This window comes from Trichoplusia ni, chromosome 9 (assembly GCF_003590095.1).
Source record: "Trichoplusia ni isolate ovarian cell line Hi5 chromosome 9, tn1, whole genome shotgun sequence".
Taxonomy (NCBI): Eukaryota; Metazoa; Arthropoda; class Insecta; order Lepidoptera; family Noctuidae; genus Trichoplusia; species Trichoplusia ni.
The window spans coordinates 8,963,758-8,974,433 of NC_039486.1; the positions used below are offsets into that span (position 1 = coordinate 8,963,758).

Here is a 10,676-nt window from a genome sequence, read left to right on the forward strand (position 1 = left end):
GCGTTTTGTAGGTACTTTTTTCCCATAAGCGTAGAGATTTTTCTCAGCGTCAAAGTTTCCTTAAACTTTGAACGGAAGTCAAAGATTAAGACTGAATGCCTATACGATGCGTTTTCGCCAAATGATCACAAAGCGACACTAAACGGGGTAATGCACTCAATATGTTTTAAAATTACAAATAAATTATTACAAACAGAACGTAAATTTGTTTTTTTTTATAACTAGGTACTACCGCTCTAAGTACATAGTTTAATCCTTGTGTTGCGGGGGTTTTACAAACATTCAAGTCACAATAACAAAGACACCTAGACAGGGCTTTCGCGTGATGACCTCAAATACTCGGCTATTCAATTAAAATTCGCAACTTTTGCCCATTCCATTCTTTTAGCTAGAGAGGGAAAGAAAGAATTCGCCTGAAAAGAAATATAAATAAAATTAAATAAGTAGGTACACTAGGTACAGTACTGGATCAAGACGATATCCTAATCCTAACCTATCAAATATGACGTCGATATTTTTGATTATCTCAAAGAAATAGGACTGTAATCAGCTCGTAATATTGATTAATTATATTGTAGCAATATCACTGCTTGTGTTGAAAGTACTGAACGTATTGACATTTAAGGAAATATTTGTTTTTAAAAATGAGAAAAAGAACTGTTATAATATTAATATGTGCGGTGTCAGCAGCAATTGTGGCTGCAGGACTTGGTGTTCTCATATGGTGGCTTGTAACTAGGGACAATAGCTACACTGTAATCCGTGAGTAAAATGACTCTATAAACAACAAACATGAGAAATAAAAAAGCTGTAAAATAGTAGAAGTCAAAATATGTGAGTGTGTTTGTTACCTCTTCGCGATCAAAATTCTGGACAAAAATCGATGAAATTTGATATTAAGGTATCTGACACCTTGCAATAACACATAGGATTATAAATAACAATTTATCCGACCGCTTTAAAGAGGGTTATGATTTTTTAACTATAACCAGTAACCACGGGGGGCATATAATGTGTAATATTAAACTGAGATAAAAATCTGACAACATTATACCTGCCTAATTTGAAAACCACCATCATATTAGAAAAACTGTCTTTAAACTTAAGAAATGGACTGGACACTAGCAAGAACTTGATATCATCAAAGAAATATATATTTTCTGACGGCATAAAGCTAAGCCATAATATGCATGTAATGCCTAATTTTTTTTTCAACATCTACATATTATCTTAGAAAGTAAATGTTCTAATTACCTACTCGTTATCTAAGAAAAATTGATATAACTATGATTATACTCATATTATTATTTATTATCACTTGGAATTTACAGTTACCCAACGATGATAAAATCACTTCTATAAATCAATCATAATTGAATAAATAGACTGTATATTTAATATCATTTTTTTAGTTGTAGAGAGTAAATTACTAAACCGATAAAACATAATTTAAATTACAGATAAAAACATAACTACTTAAGTAAAAATGACAGAACAAACGCGATCATAAGATACAATGAGTAAGCGAAAAGTATCCGTTAATGTTTCTTGTGTAGCGTACCAATGAAGATGTTATTAAATCTGACATCCACATCACCATTAAACAAAAGAGCAGAAATTATATTATTATTCTATTTACTTAGACACAACACATTTCCTGTCACATAATGTTACCACGGCGGCACTTTATTTGACAGGCTGTTAAACACCTCGTTGGGTCCGCAGTCATTATTTAAATGTATAAAAAAAACAACCATATCACTGGCATAGCAACCTTGAATGAATATCCATGAATATTAGGTATAACATGTCATAGCAAACTTCATTCGACATATTAATTATCTGTTGATTTTATGCCATGCATTCACCAGGTTTTTGCGACTGTAAAAACACTGAAAGCACTCAAAATATTCGAGGTATTCTAAACAGACATAATGTTGTTTTCAGGACTATCAGGTGAAGGCATCGGTGATTCGAGCTATACAGCAGCTCTCACCAGGATCCACGACCATGGTGACATGTTCTGGTGGTTCTACCCCACAGTCGCGGCTTCCGGAACCAGTCGACCTTTAATATTGTGGTTAGATGGCGTGACTGGCGTTCCACCCAGTCTGTCAGCCAATTTAGGGATGTTCGGACCCTACGATATTAATTTTAATAAGAGGGAAAACTCATGGGTAAGTTCGCCTATTGCTATAGATATTACATAGAGTATAATATTACTACAGCTCACATTAAAGGAAAAGTTCTGAAACTAAGAGCTTGAGTTAGCATGAACGATGCTGTTTTAGAATAGATTTATGAACTAAATTATAAGAACTTTAACATCGGAGTAAAAATGTTACGATTTCAGTTTTGTTTATTTTCAGGTTGAACAATATAATTTACTTTTTATAGATGCTCCTTTGGGTACTGGTTTTAGTACCCCCCTGTCTAAGGATGAAATACCAAAGACTATAGAAGAAAATGGTAAGGTTTACACTTTCTAATAGTGATGTAAACAATATCCGCATTGAATAAAAACAAAAGTGACAAGGTAACGGTTGGCCCGGTTTATTTGCTGGCCAGTGTATGTAGCATTAAAATTAACGACAGCTTTCTGTTTACAGCTGAACATCTCGCGACCACGTTGAAATCGTTCTACAGCGTTCATGGGTCTTACCGTAATGCACCATTATACATTTTTGGACAAGGGTATGGTGCTCAACTAGCTTTGGCACTGGCAATTGAACTGCAGGTATGAACTGTCGCAATACCATTACACCCATACCTGTAAATCTTACCCTAACAGGGAGATATTAGACCCCAGGCATGAGGCAGTCAAAAACAATCATTATAAGCAAATATTGACTCAATCTGAAATTTATAATGATCGCTATTACTACTTTTTCAGAATCATAGACGCCTTAACCCTCGCGGTGTGGTTATTGCCAACGGCATCATATCACCAGCCCTTGTAATGTCGAAACTCGGTTTTTATCTTGAAGAACTAGGTTATATTGCTGACAATGGCCGCCCAGCTATAGAAACTTTAGCTAAAGACGTATCTGATTTAGTAACCGCTGGAAATTATAGAAATGCATTCGACGAATTTACTTCTTTAGGAGAGTTTGTAAATGAAAAGGCTGGTGCTATAGCTGTCAATCTCGCTTATATTGTTGAGAAGAAAACTCAAGAGACTCCGAATTCACGGGGTAGGTACCTACTTTCAGGAAAACGTGGGTAACTAAGAAAAATGATTTCGAAAAAGGTGGCGCTTTACACTTATGTAGGAACTTACTAAGTATACCTATATATACACACCTATATCAAAGTATAAATCATATCGTGTCACACACATAGGTAGAGACATAATATTACAGGTGTGAACACTGAACAGTAAGGGCGCGTTCAAACCAATGGTGTTACTGCAGTCAGACGCTGATTGTATCCAGGAAACGTGGGGCTGTACGAGGTTTTTTCAGATTTTTTGTCAAGTTACGCGTAGCGGGCGTTACGATTACTATTTTGTTGGGTGACAAATAAACTTGAATACAATAAACCAACCAAGTCACAAATTCATTTGTTGATCCTCTATTATTTTGTAATTATGGTGCCAACTGTAATTGTTAATGTAACTGTTAATGTCAGGCGTATAAATGTAAACTTATCACAGTTCATGAGATATAGCCTCGTCACAGACAACAATAGCAATATCTAGTACCCATTTACTATTTATCTCTACTTATTACTTTTTTTGTACTTTCTAGATTATTTTGGCCAATACGAGTACTTACGGCAAGTCTCCAAAGCAGATGTTGACATTATGAACAGCGTCGTTGCTTCAGCCTTGGGTATACCACCAAATGTTACTTTTGACGCCAATCGTGACGATGTTATTGATATCTTTAAAAGCACCTTCATGATCCCAGCTACGGAAAAAAGTAAACGAAATTAATTTAATCTTATTTATTTCATAACATAAACTGTCGAATTTGTATTGTAACCTCAAAATATTTTTTTTTCAGTTGAATATATTCTCCAAAACACAGATGTCGCCGTTTCCATTTATAACGGTAATTTAGACGCAGTGTCAAACACACCAGGTATTTAGTAATTAACTGCTTAAATAATATATAAAACCCATTATAATAACAAACCCTTACGTATAATTTTATTAACACTGTTATTCGTACATTTTTGTTTCTTTTCATTCTTAACTTATTTTTATTTTTTAATGAAATTATTTTCTATCTAACGTATTCGGTTTTTTAACCAGCCAGTACTTAGACATTTTTTTTTACTGTTATAGTAGCTATATAGTTTATGACTTATTCGAACGTGAGTCATAGTAGAAACACTTAATAACGCCTGAACATACAATTTTGCAATCATGTCTGTATTTAATTAAATCGTGGGCCCTCTACCGACCTATAATAATAATGCACCTCACCAGCTGAAATGATTTAAATATAATGTTATTGCAATATAAAAGATAATAGGTACCTATATTTTCAATAATAAAGGGTTATTTGCAGAAAACACGCTTCTATATTATCCTTTGTGTCTTCTGCTGCCTACATAGTTATGTTTTGAAATTAAGAAACATATTCGGGATTTTGAAATTTATTATGAGGTTAATCGAATAATTGAACAGTGATATTTTTTATATTTCCAGGCCAGTTAGAATGGATCAATAATCTTAAGTGGTCCGGTCAAGACGATTTTAAAAAGACTTTAAGAGGAACGCTTATTGTCAACAGCCTTGTGGAAGGCTACTTCCGGGAAACACCAAGACTTAAATTCTACTGGATGAACGCCGCGGGTCAATCGGTAAACAAACTAATTAAAATAAACACAATGATTTATTTTACATTTATTAGCCTCTAAATCATATTTAGTAAAGTAGGTACAGTGTTAAAAACCATGTGCTTACTGTATTTCAATCAATATTTAATTTACAGGTACCACTCGACAGCCCTTCAGCTATTAATGTAGTCCTGGGAAGGATAACAGCCAACTAACGATTAATGCATTAATAAATAAATTAAATATACATGTTCGTTTTTATTTAGAATAGTGTGGTAATTTAATATATTTGAAATAATTAAATATTTTATGTTAAATTTATGAGGAGGCTGCATACTTAAATTATATAAATTGAATGACACGGGTCATTTCTAAACGTTTAAATGTTTAACTTACGGAAGAGAATGGGTATATATATTTGAGTACAATGCATAGGTAGCACCCCTATTACTATACCATGCATACAATATATTTATAATATTCAATACTCCTAGAAAATCTGATGACCACCGCATTGAAGGAGCGACAAATGCCAGATTTATATCATCTGTGTCATATTATTGTCTATTCCCAAAATGCAACAGTCATTCTATTTTTTCATTCACAAGATTTTGTCAATGTCAAATTGGCTTTCTCAGACTGTCAAATGGCAATAGAAGCTTTGTTTTATTTTATTTCTCATCGTTATTATAACTACAAAAATTAATAATACACAATACGTCTAATCGACCAGCGTTAATAGTTAGTTTCCTTTAATTGCTTCAAAAGTTTTTGTGCCAATTTCCTATTTAAGTGTCCCAGAGTATTGTTAAATTAATTAAGTAATATGGCTGATATACTTGATATATTGGAGTTGGAACAGCCTTCCGCTGAAATCAGTAGGGACAGTATAATACACGGTGATAAGGTGAAGAAGAAGTATGTGACGGCAAAGGCTGTGAAACGCCCTGAGGGTATGCACAGGGAAGTGTTTGCGTTGTTATATCATGACAACAAGGATTTACCGCCACTGCTGCCTACCGATACAGGTAAATACTAAATTTAACGCACGTCTTAAGTTAGCTAAGTTATCCTCGAAGAATGCCTAATAACCTGACTCTATTTAATTTAAAAGGTATTGTTGCTGTGGTTAATCATAATAGTTGTTTTAGGCAGAATTTTGAATTATTTGTTAGTTGTGACTGCAAATTTTTCTTACTAATATAAGTGGGATTTAATATTCACAAGCTATAAACACATTTTTAAATTTCAGGTAAAGCCTACAAACAAACAAAGGCTAAGTTGGGTATGAGAAAAGTCAGAAAATGGGTTTGGGCACCATTCACTAATCCTGCCCGCAAGGACAATGCCGTCTTCCACCATTGGAAACGAGCCTCCGATGAGGCCAAAGAGTATCCCTTTGCTCAATTCAATAAGGTAATTTACCATTTATAAAAATAGAGATGGAATATTGAATATTTCCATATTTTTAAATTTAAATTAAACTTCTTATGAACAACCTTTCAGCAAGTAGCAATACCCTCCTATTCAGAATCAGAATATAATCAGTATCTGAAATCGGAAGACTGGAGTCAAGCTGAAACTGATCACCTGATTGATTTGTGCCAAAGATTTGACTTGCGTTTTATAGTCATTCATGACAGATGGGACAGAGCTGCTTTCAGAGACCGAAGTGTAGAGGATTTAAAAGAGAGATACTATGGGATATGTACTACATTGAGCAAAGTAAGTATGATGATAGTAGATAATATTGTTTGGATTCATGAATATCAATTATTACAATGAATATTGATTATTTCTAGGTAAAAACAAATCCATGGTCTAATACAGTTACAATGGTGAACGGTGAGAAACGCATTTATCATTATGATGCAGAACATGAACGCAAAAGGAAAGAACAACTCAGAAGATTGTTTGATAGGACACAGGATCAGGTATGAAATTATTTTATTTACTAATCTTACTTATACAGTAATTATTTATGTGCATGTAACTATTGACTATTATGTTACATTTTCAAGTTTATTGAACACTAGCTGTTGCCCGCGACTTCGTCTGCGTGGTTAGAAGATATAAGTTATGACTTTTTCTTCGCTCCTATTGGTCGCAGCGTGATGATATATAGCCTCTCTCGATGAATGGTCTATTCAACACAAAAATATTTTTTCAATTTGAACCAGTAGTTCCTGAGATTAGCGCGTTCAAACAAACAAACAAACAAACAAACTCTTCAGCTTTATATATTAGTATAAGTATATTAGTATATAGATGCCAACGATATCTTCGCTACGTTTCATTGATTTTTAATTTCTCGCGCGGAGATTTTAATATTACGATAACTCATTACCTATTCACTTTTTTGGTGTAGTGTAAAAGGCAATTTTGTTCTATATTACATGCATAATATATCTAACTTATTTATTTGGATAAGGATTAATACTGTATTGTTAAAAATAGGTTCGTAAATAACCCATAATTTTACTGTATTAAGAAAACACATAAAAATGGTTATTGTGGGTTATCCTTGGAAGATAGACATATACCACCGCGGACTTTTTTGTAGATTTATTAAAGAGGTACAAACCCGCCATACATAGTTTTGTTGTAACTCAAAATGTTTTGGCAGCGTTCTCGAGGAAAGCTCTCGAATGGCTTAATTTTTTCCGACATGTTTAACTAATATCGTTGTAATATTGTCAGTTTACACAAAACCTAAACTTATCATACACTAAAACCTTCCTCAAGAATTGCTCTATCTATTGTTGAAAACCGCATCAAAATCCGTTGCGTAGTTTTAAAGATTTAAGCGTTCATAGGGACATACAACATGATGACAGAAAAAGCGACTTTGTTTTATACTATGTAGTGATGTAGTGATATCTTAACATTTAATATTCTTACAAAACAACTATTTATTTGTAGATTGATGAGGAGCAAATGCTATTGGCAGAGCTCAAAAAAATTGACGCCAGAAAACGTGAAAGGGAAAGAAAGACACAAGACTTACAGAAGTTAATATCCAGAGCCGACAGCGGTAACTTGCCGCCTTTGAGTCAAGTGAACAATAATAACGAGGGTACCAGCACACCTTCCAACACGGCTTCCAGTATAGCCAGGCGTCATGATAGAAAGCTGCACAAGAAGAAGATCACAACTCAACAACGTCCTGTCAGGGCTGTGGAGAGTGTTGTAAGTCAATTTCAAGCTGTTGTTTCAAAAGTTTGCATCTAATTGTAAGGGTGGTATTTAAGTGAGTTGAGTGGCTTTAAATGATGACTGTTTGGTTGCTCAAAATTCAGTTTTTTGATATTTTCAGGACTACTTGCCCTTGGTCCCTAAATAAGTTTTTTGTTGAAAGATAATAAGATTGTTCGTTAGCTACCATTTACAATTTGTTTAGACATATTATCATAATAGTTTAATATTTAGCCATATGTTAAGTTTAGGTACATTTTAAATGTGTTTTCTTTATTGCAGACTGTAGAATGGTCTGGCATAAAGTTCCCTGAAGCGCGCGGTACTGGCGTTTGGTTGCGATCGCAACGCATGAAACTGCCAGCTGGAGTTGGGCAAAGAAAAACTAAGGCTTTAGAACAGGAGTTAAGGCTTTTGAATATTGGTATGTATATTTTGTTGGATTGTAAACATTCATCAATCTAAAGAGTTCCTTTTACCATTACATAAATATTAATTGACCACCATCAGATAAACTGTGTTCTATTTCGCAAAGATAGAAAATACTCATGTGTGAAAAAATCTTGTCTACTGTATAAACTATTAGCTAACTTTCAATTTTATTTAGATAATTCTGGTCAATTGCTCATGAGTTTATCACCCATTTTTTTACATTTAGCATATTTCTCCGAACCCCCGGTGTTGCGAGTCAGAGTCGCACTTGACCGGTTTTTCACTATAAACTTATTTTTACAGATATAGCTCCAACCCCGACGGAAGCCATTTGCAAACATTTCAATGAGCTGCGTTCAGATCTGGCTCTAGCATTAGACTTGAAAAATGCTTTAGATTCGTGCGAGTTTGAACTACAGGCTTTGAGGCATCAATATGAAGCTCTGAATCCTGGAAAGGTAGTAATATAACATTGCCTTTTCATATTATTTACTAATCGCATAACTCTGGAATTCATTAAGGATTGAGTTCAAATTGTCCATCTACGACTTCATATGCATCTTGTCAATAGCGCCTTTCCCGTTTCATCATTTATAAGGTTCAGGCGAGACTCTGTTCTAGAGAAAATGCTTAATATATCGTTTTATCATTAAAATATTATAAATTTGTTATCTTATATTCCTTGTTTCATTTCAGACACTCACTATCCCACCATTAATTAGCAACATGGTGGGTGACAATGAAACAAAGCCAGTTGGTGAAATCATTGATGTAGTTGGGTCTCCAAGTGCATTGAACTCAACCATCTAGTATTACGTAATTGTAACAGAAGAGAGTCGTCCAAGTTCTCCTGTTAATGATTAGAAGCTTGTGCAGGTGCAAACTTGAGCTTTGATCTATTTAGTTATAAAAATAAAAATTAACTTTTATGTATGTGGTAAACATTTTGTGAGCAGCAAACAATCTGCTAAAAGTATGTGTAATCCTTTGCTTGAAATGTTAATTGCTCTTAAAAACCTTAGTAATTATTCGTAGCAGTGTTATTGACTATGCTCTATAATATACGTGTCCTTTATGCATACTGGCCAGAAACTGTGTTAAATTTATCTAGTAGTGTTATTTATGTAAAGTTTAAACAATAGAAAAAATGTTTTAAATAAGGTATTACTAGCACAAAAATAAAATAATTTTAAATGTATTAACTTTATTTAACTTATCACACTAAATAGCTCCTTTGGGAGCTCCATAAGCATCAGGCATTCTCTCTATGGTGTACTTGTGTTCAGCAACATACATTATTGGGACTCCTGGTATTTTTCTTATTCTCCTCTTCAAATCTTTGTCATTAGTGGCCACAATATAAGACTTGTGCTGTGTTACCCTTTGCACGATGCAGTCATCAGCATAAGTTCCTTTATGAAGGCAAGTAATCCTCTCAAAGCGTGGGTCTTTTATTATCCTTAGTGCAACACGGTACTTGCGGCCGAGCTTCTCCAACTCGGCCAAAACACAGTCTGTTATGTATGGAATACATTTGGCATATAAACAATCCATCATACCCTGAACAATATCTAATTTGTTTTTAATTGAAAAATTAACGAAGTTGGTATCGATTAGTATGTGGTACGGCGGGCCCAGCTGCGTGTTGTATTGAAAGAATAATGCCGAACTTGCTTGTGGAGCTTCACGTATTTTCAACTCATTTGGGTCAATTTTTTTCTTTTTTGGCTCAAGTCTTTCGGTTGGTTTGATCCTATTATCTGTGAGGCTTATGAGCTTTTTCATTTTTGCAAACTTCCTCTCGACAATCTTCCTTGTTTTTCGTTGTTTACCCTTTAAAATTAATAGTTTTATTTTATAAACATGCATTAAAAATAACAGTAACTTAAATAGTAACAGTATCGATGATTGCTAGCTGAAAGTGAAACTTACCATTATTATAATTAACCGGCAGTATATGTCTAAAAACTTTACTTTTGTTATTTCAATATATAATATTTTTACGAATAAATCACAATAACCTATAATATTACAATGAGGTTATGAAGTTGTTTTCGTTATTGACTTATTGTAAGAGTTTGACAGATTTTCACAGATTCCTAGCAAAATAACAGAGTATCCACAGACATTCATATTACAGACTAAATATTTCCCAATGAATAGTGTTGGCCTACATATTTTATCATTTATGACTAAAATCTGCTTGCGTTAGACATCTAGTCTATTTACGCTACGATACTTGTATTACTGAAGGAAATCGA

At 33.8% G+C, this 10,676-nt stretch overlaps 3 protein-coding genes across 3 annotated transcripts; 2 read left to right on the plus strand and 1 right to left on the minus strand.

Moving 5' to 3' along the window:
• The first annotated feature begins 567 nt into the window (after window positions 1-567).
• On the plus strand, window positions 568-5,035 carry LOC113497605 (serine carboxypeptidase-like 51). The gene is made up of 9 exons (XM_026877201.1): window positions 568-762; window positions 1,948-2,177; window positions 2,370-2,469; window positions 2,610-2,737; window positions 2,894-3,194; window positions 3,750-3,923; window positions 4,008-4,085; window positions 4,658-4,812; window positions 4,944-5,035. The coding sequence occupies exons 1-9, from the start codon at window positions 645-647 to the stop codon at window positions 5,001-5,003; spliced, it is 1,344 nt and encodes a 447-aa protein (XP_026733002.1). The 5' UTR covers window positions 568-644; the 3' UTR covers window positions 5,004-5,035.
• An 85-nt stretch (window positions 5,036-5,120) lies between these two features.
• Window positions 5,121-9,581, plus strand: LOC113497608 (DNA methyltransferase 1-associated protein 1). The gene is made up of 8 exons (XM_026877203.1): window positions 5,121-5,816; window positions 6,041-6,204; window positions 6,295-6,513; window positions 6,591-6,722; window positions 7,711-7,977; window positions 8,266-8,407; window positions 8,719-8,873; window positions 9,112-9,581. The coding sequence occupies exons 1-8, from the start codon at window positions 5,615-5,617 to the stop codon at window positions 9,223-9,225; spliced, it is 1,395 nt and encodes a 464-aa protein (XP_026733004.1). The 5' UTR covers window positions 5,121-5,614; the 3' UTR covers window positions 9,226-9,581.
• A 21-nt stretch (window positions 9,582-9,602) lies between these two features.
• Window positions 9,603-10,516, minus strand: LOC113497609 (rRNA-processing protein FCF1 homolog). Its single transcript, XM_026877204.1, has 2 exons — window positions 10,348-10,516; window positions 9,603-10,248 (listed from the first exon to the last, which is right to left on the minus strand). Exons 1-2 carry the CDS (start codon window positions 10,348-10,350, stop codon window positions 9,637-9,639), a joined length of 615 nt encoding a protein of 204 aa, XP_026733005.1. The 5' UTR covers window positions 10,351-10,516; the 3' UTR covers window positions 9,603-9,636.
• Window positions 10,517-10,676: the final 160 nt, after the last annotated feature.

Bases quoted from the DNA above. Each gene is read 5' to 3' on its own strand.
- LOC113497605 (XM_026877201.1), top strand. From the start codon at position 645: ATGAGAAAAAGAACTGTTATAATATTAATATGTGCGGTGTCAGCAGCA. The intron at 2,738-2,893 runs GTATGAACTGTC...CTACTTTTTCAG, and splicing joins CACTGGCAATTGAACTGCAG to AATCATAGACGCCTTAACCC. The intron at 4,813-4,943 runs GTAAACAAACTA...TTTAATTTACAG, and splicing joins TGAACGCCGCGGGTCAATCG to GTACCACTCGACAGCCCTTC.
- LOC113497608 (XM_026877203.1), top strand. From the start codon at position 5,615: ATGGCTGATATACTTGATATATTGGAGTTGGAACAGCCTTCCGCTGAA. The intron at 5,817-6,040 runs GTAAATACTAAA...TTTAAATTTCAG, and splicing joins ACTGCTGCCTACCGATACAG to GTAAAGCCTACAAACAAACA. The intron at 7,978-8,265 runs GTAAGTCAATTT...TCTTTATTGCAG, and splicing joins TCAGGGCTGTGGAGAGTGTT to ACTGTAGAATGGTCTGGCAT.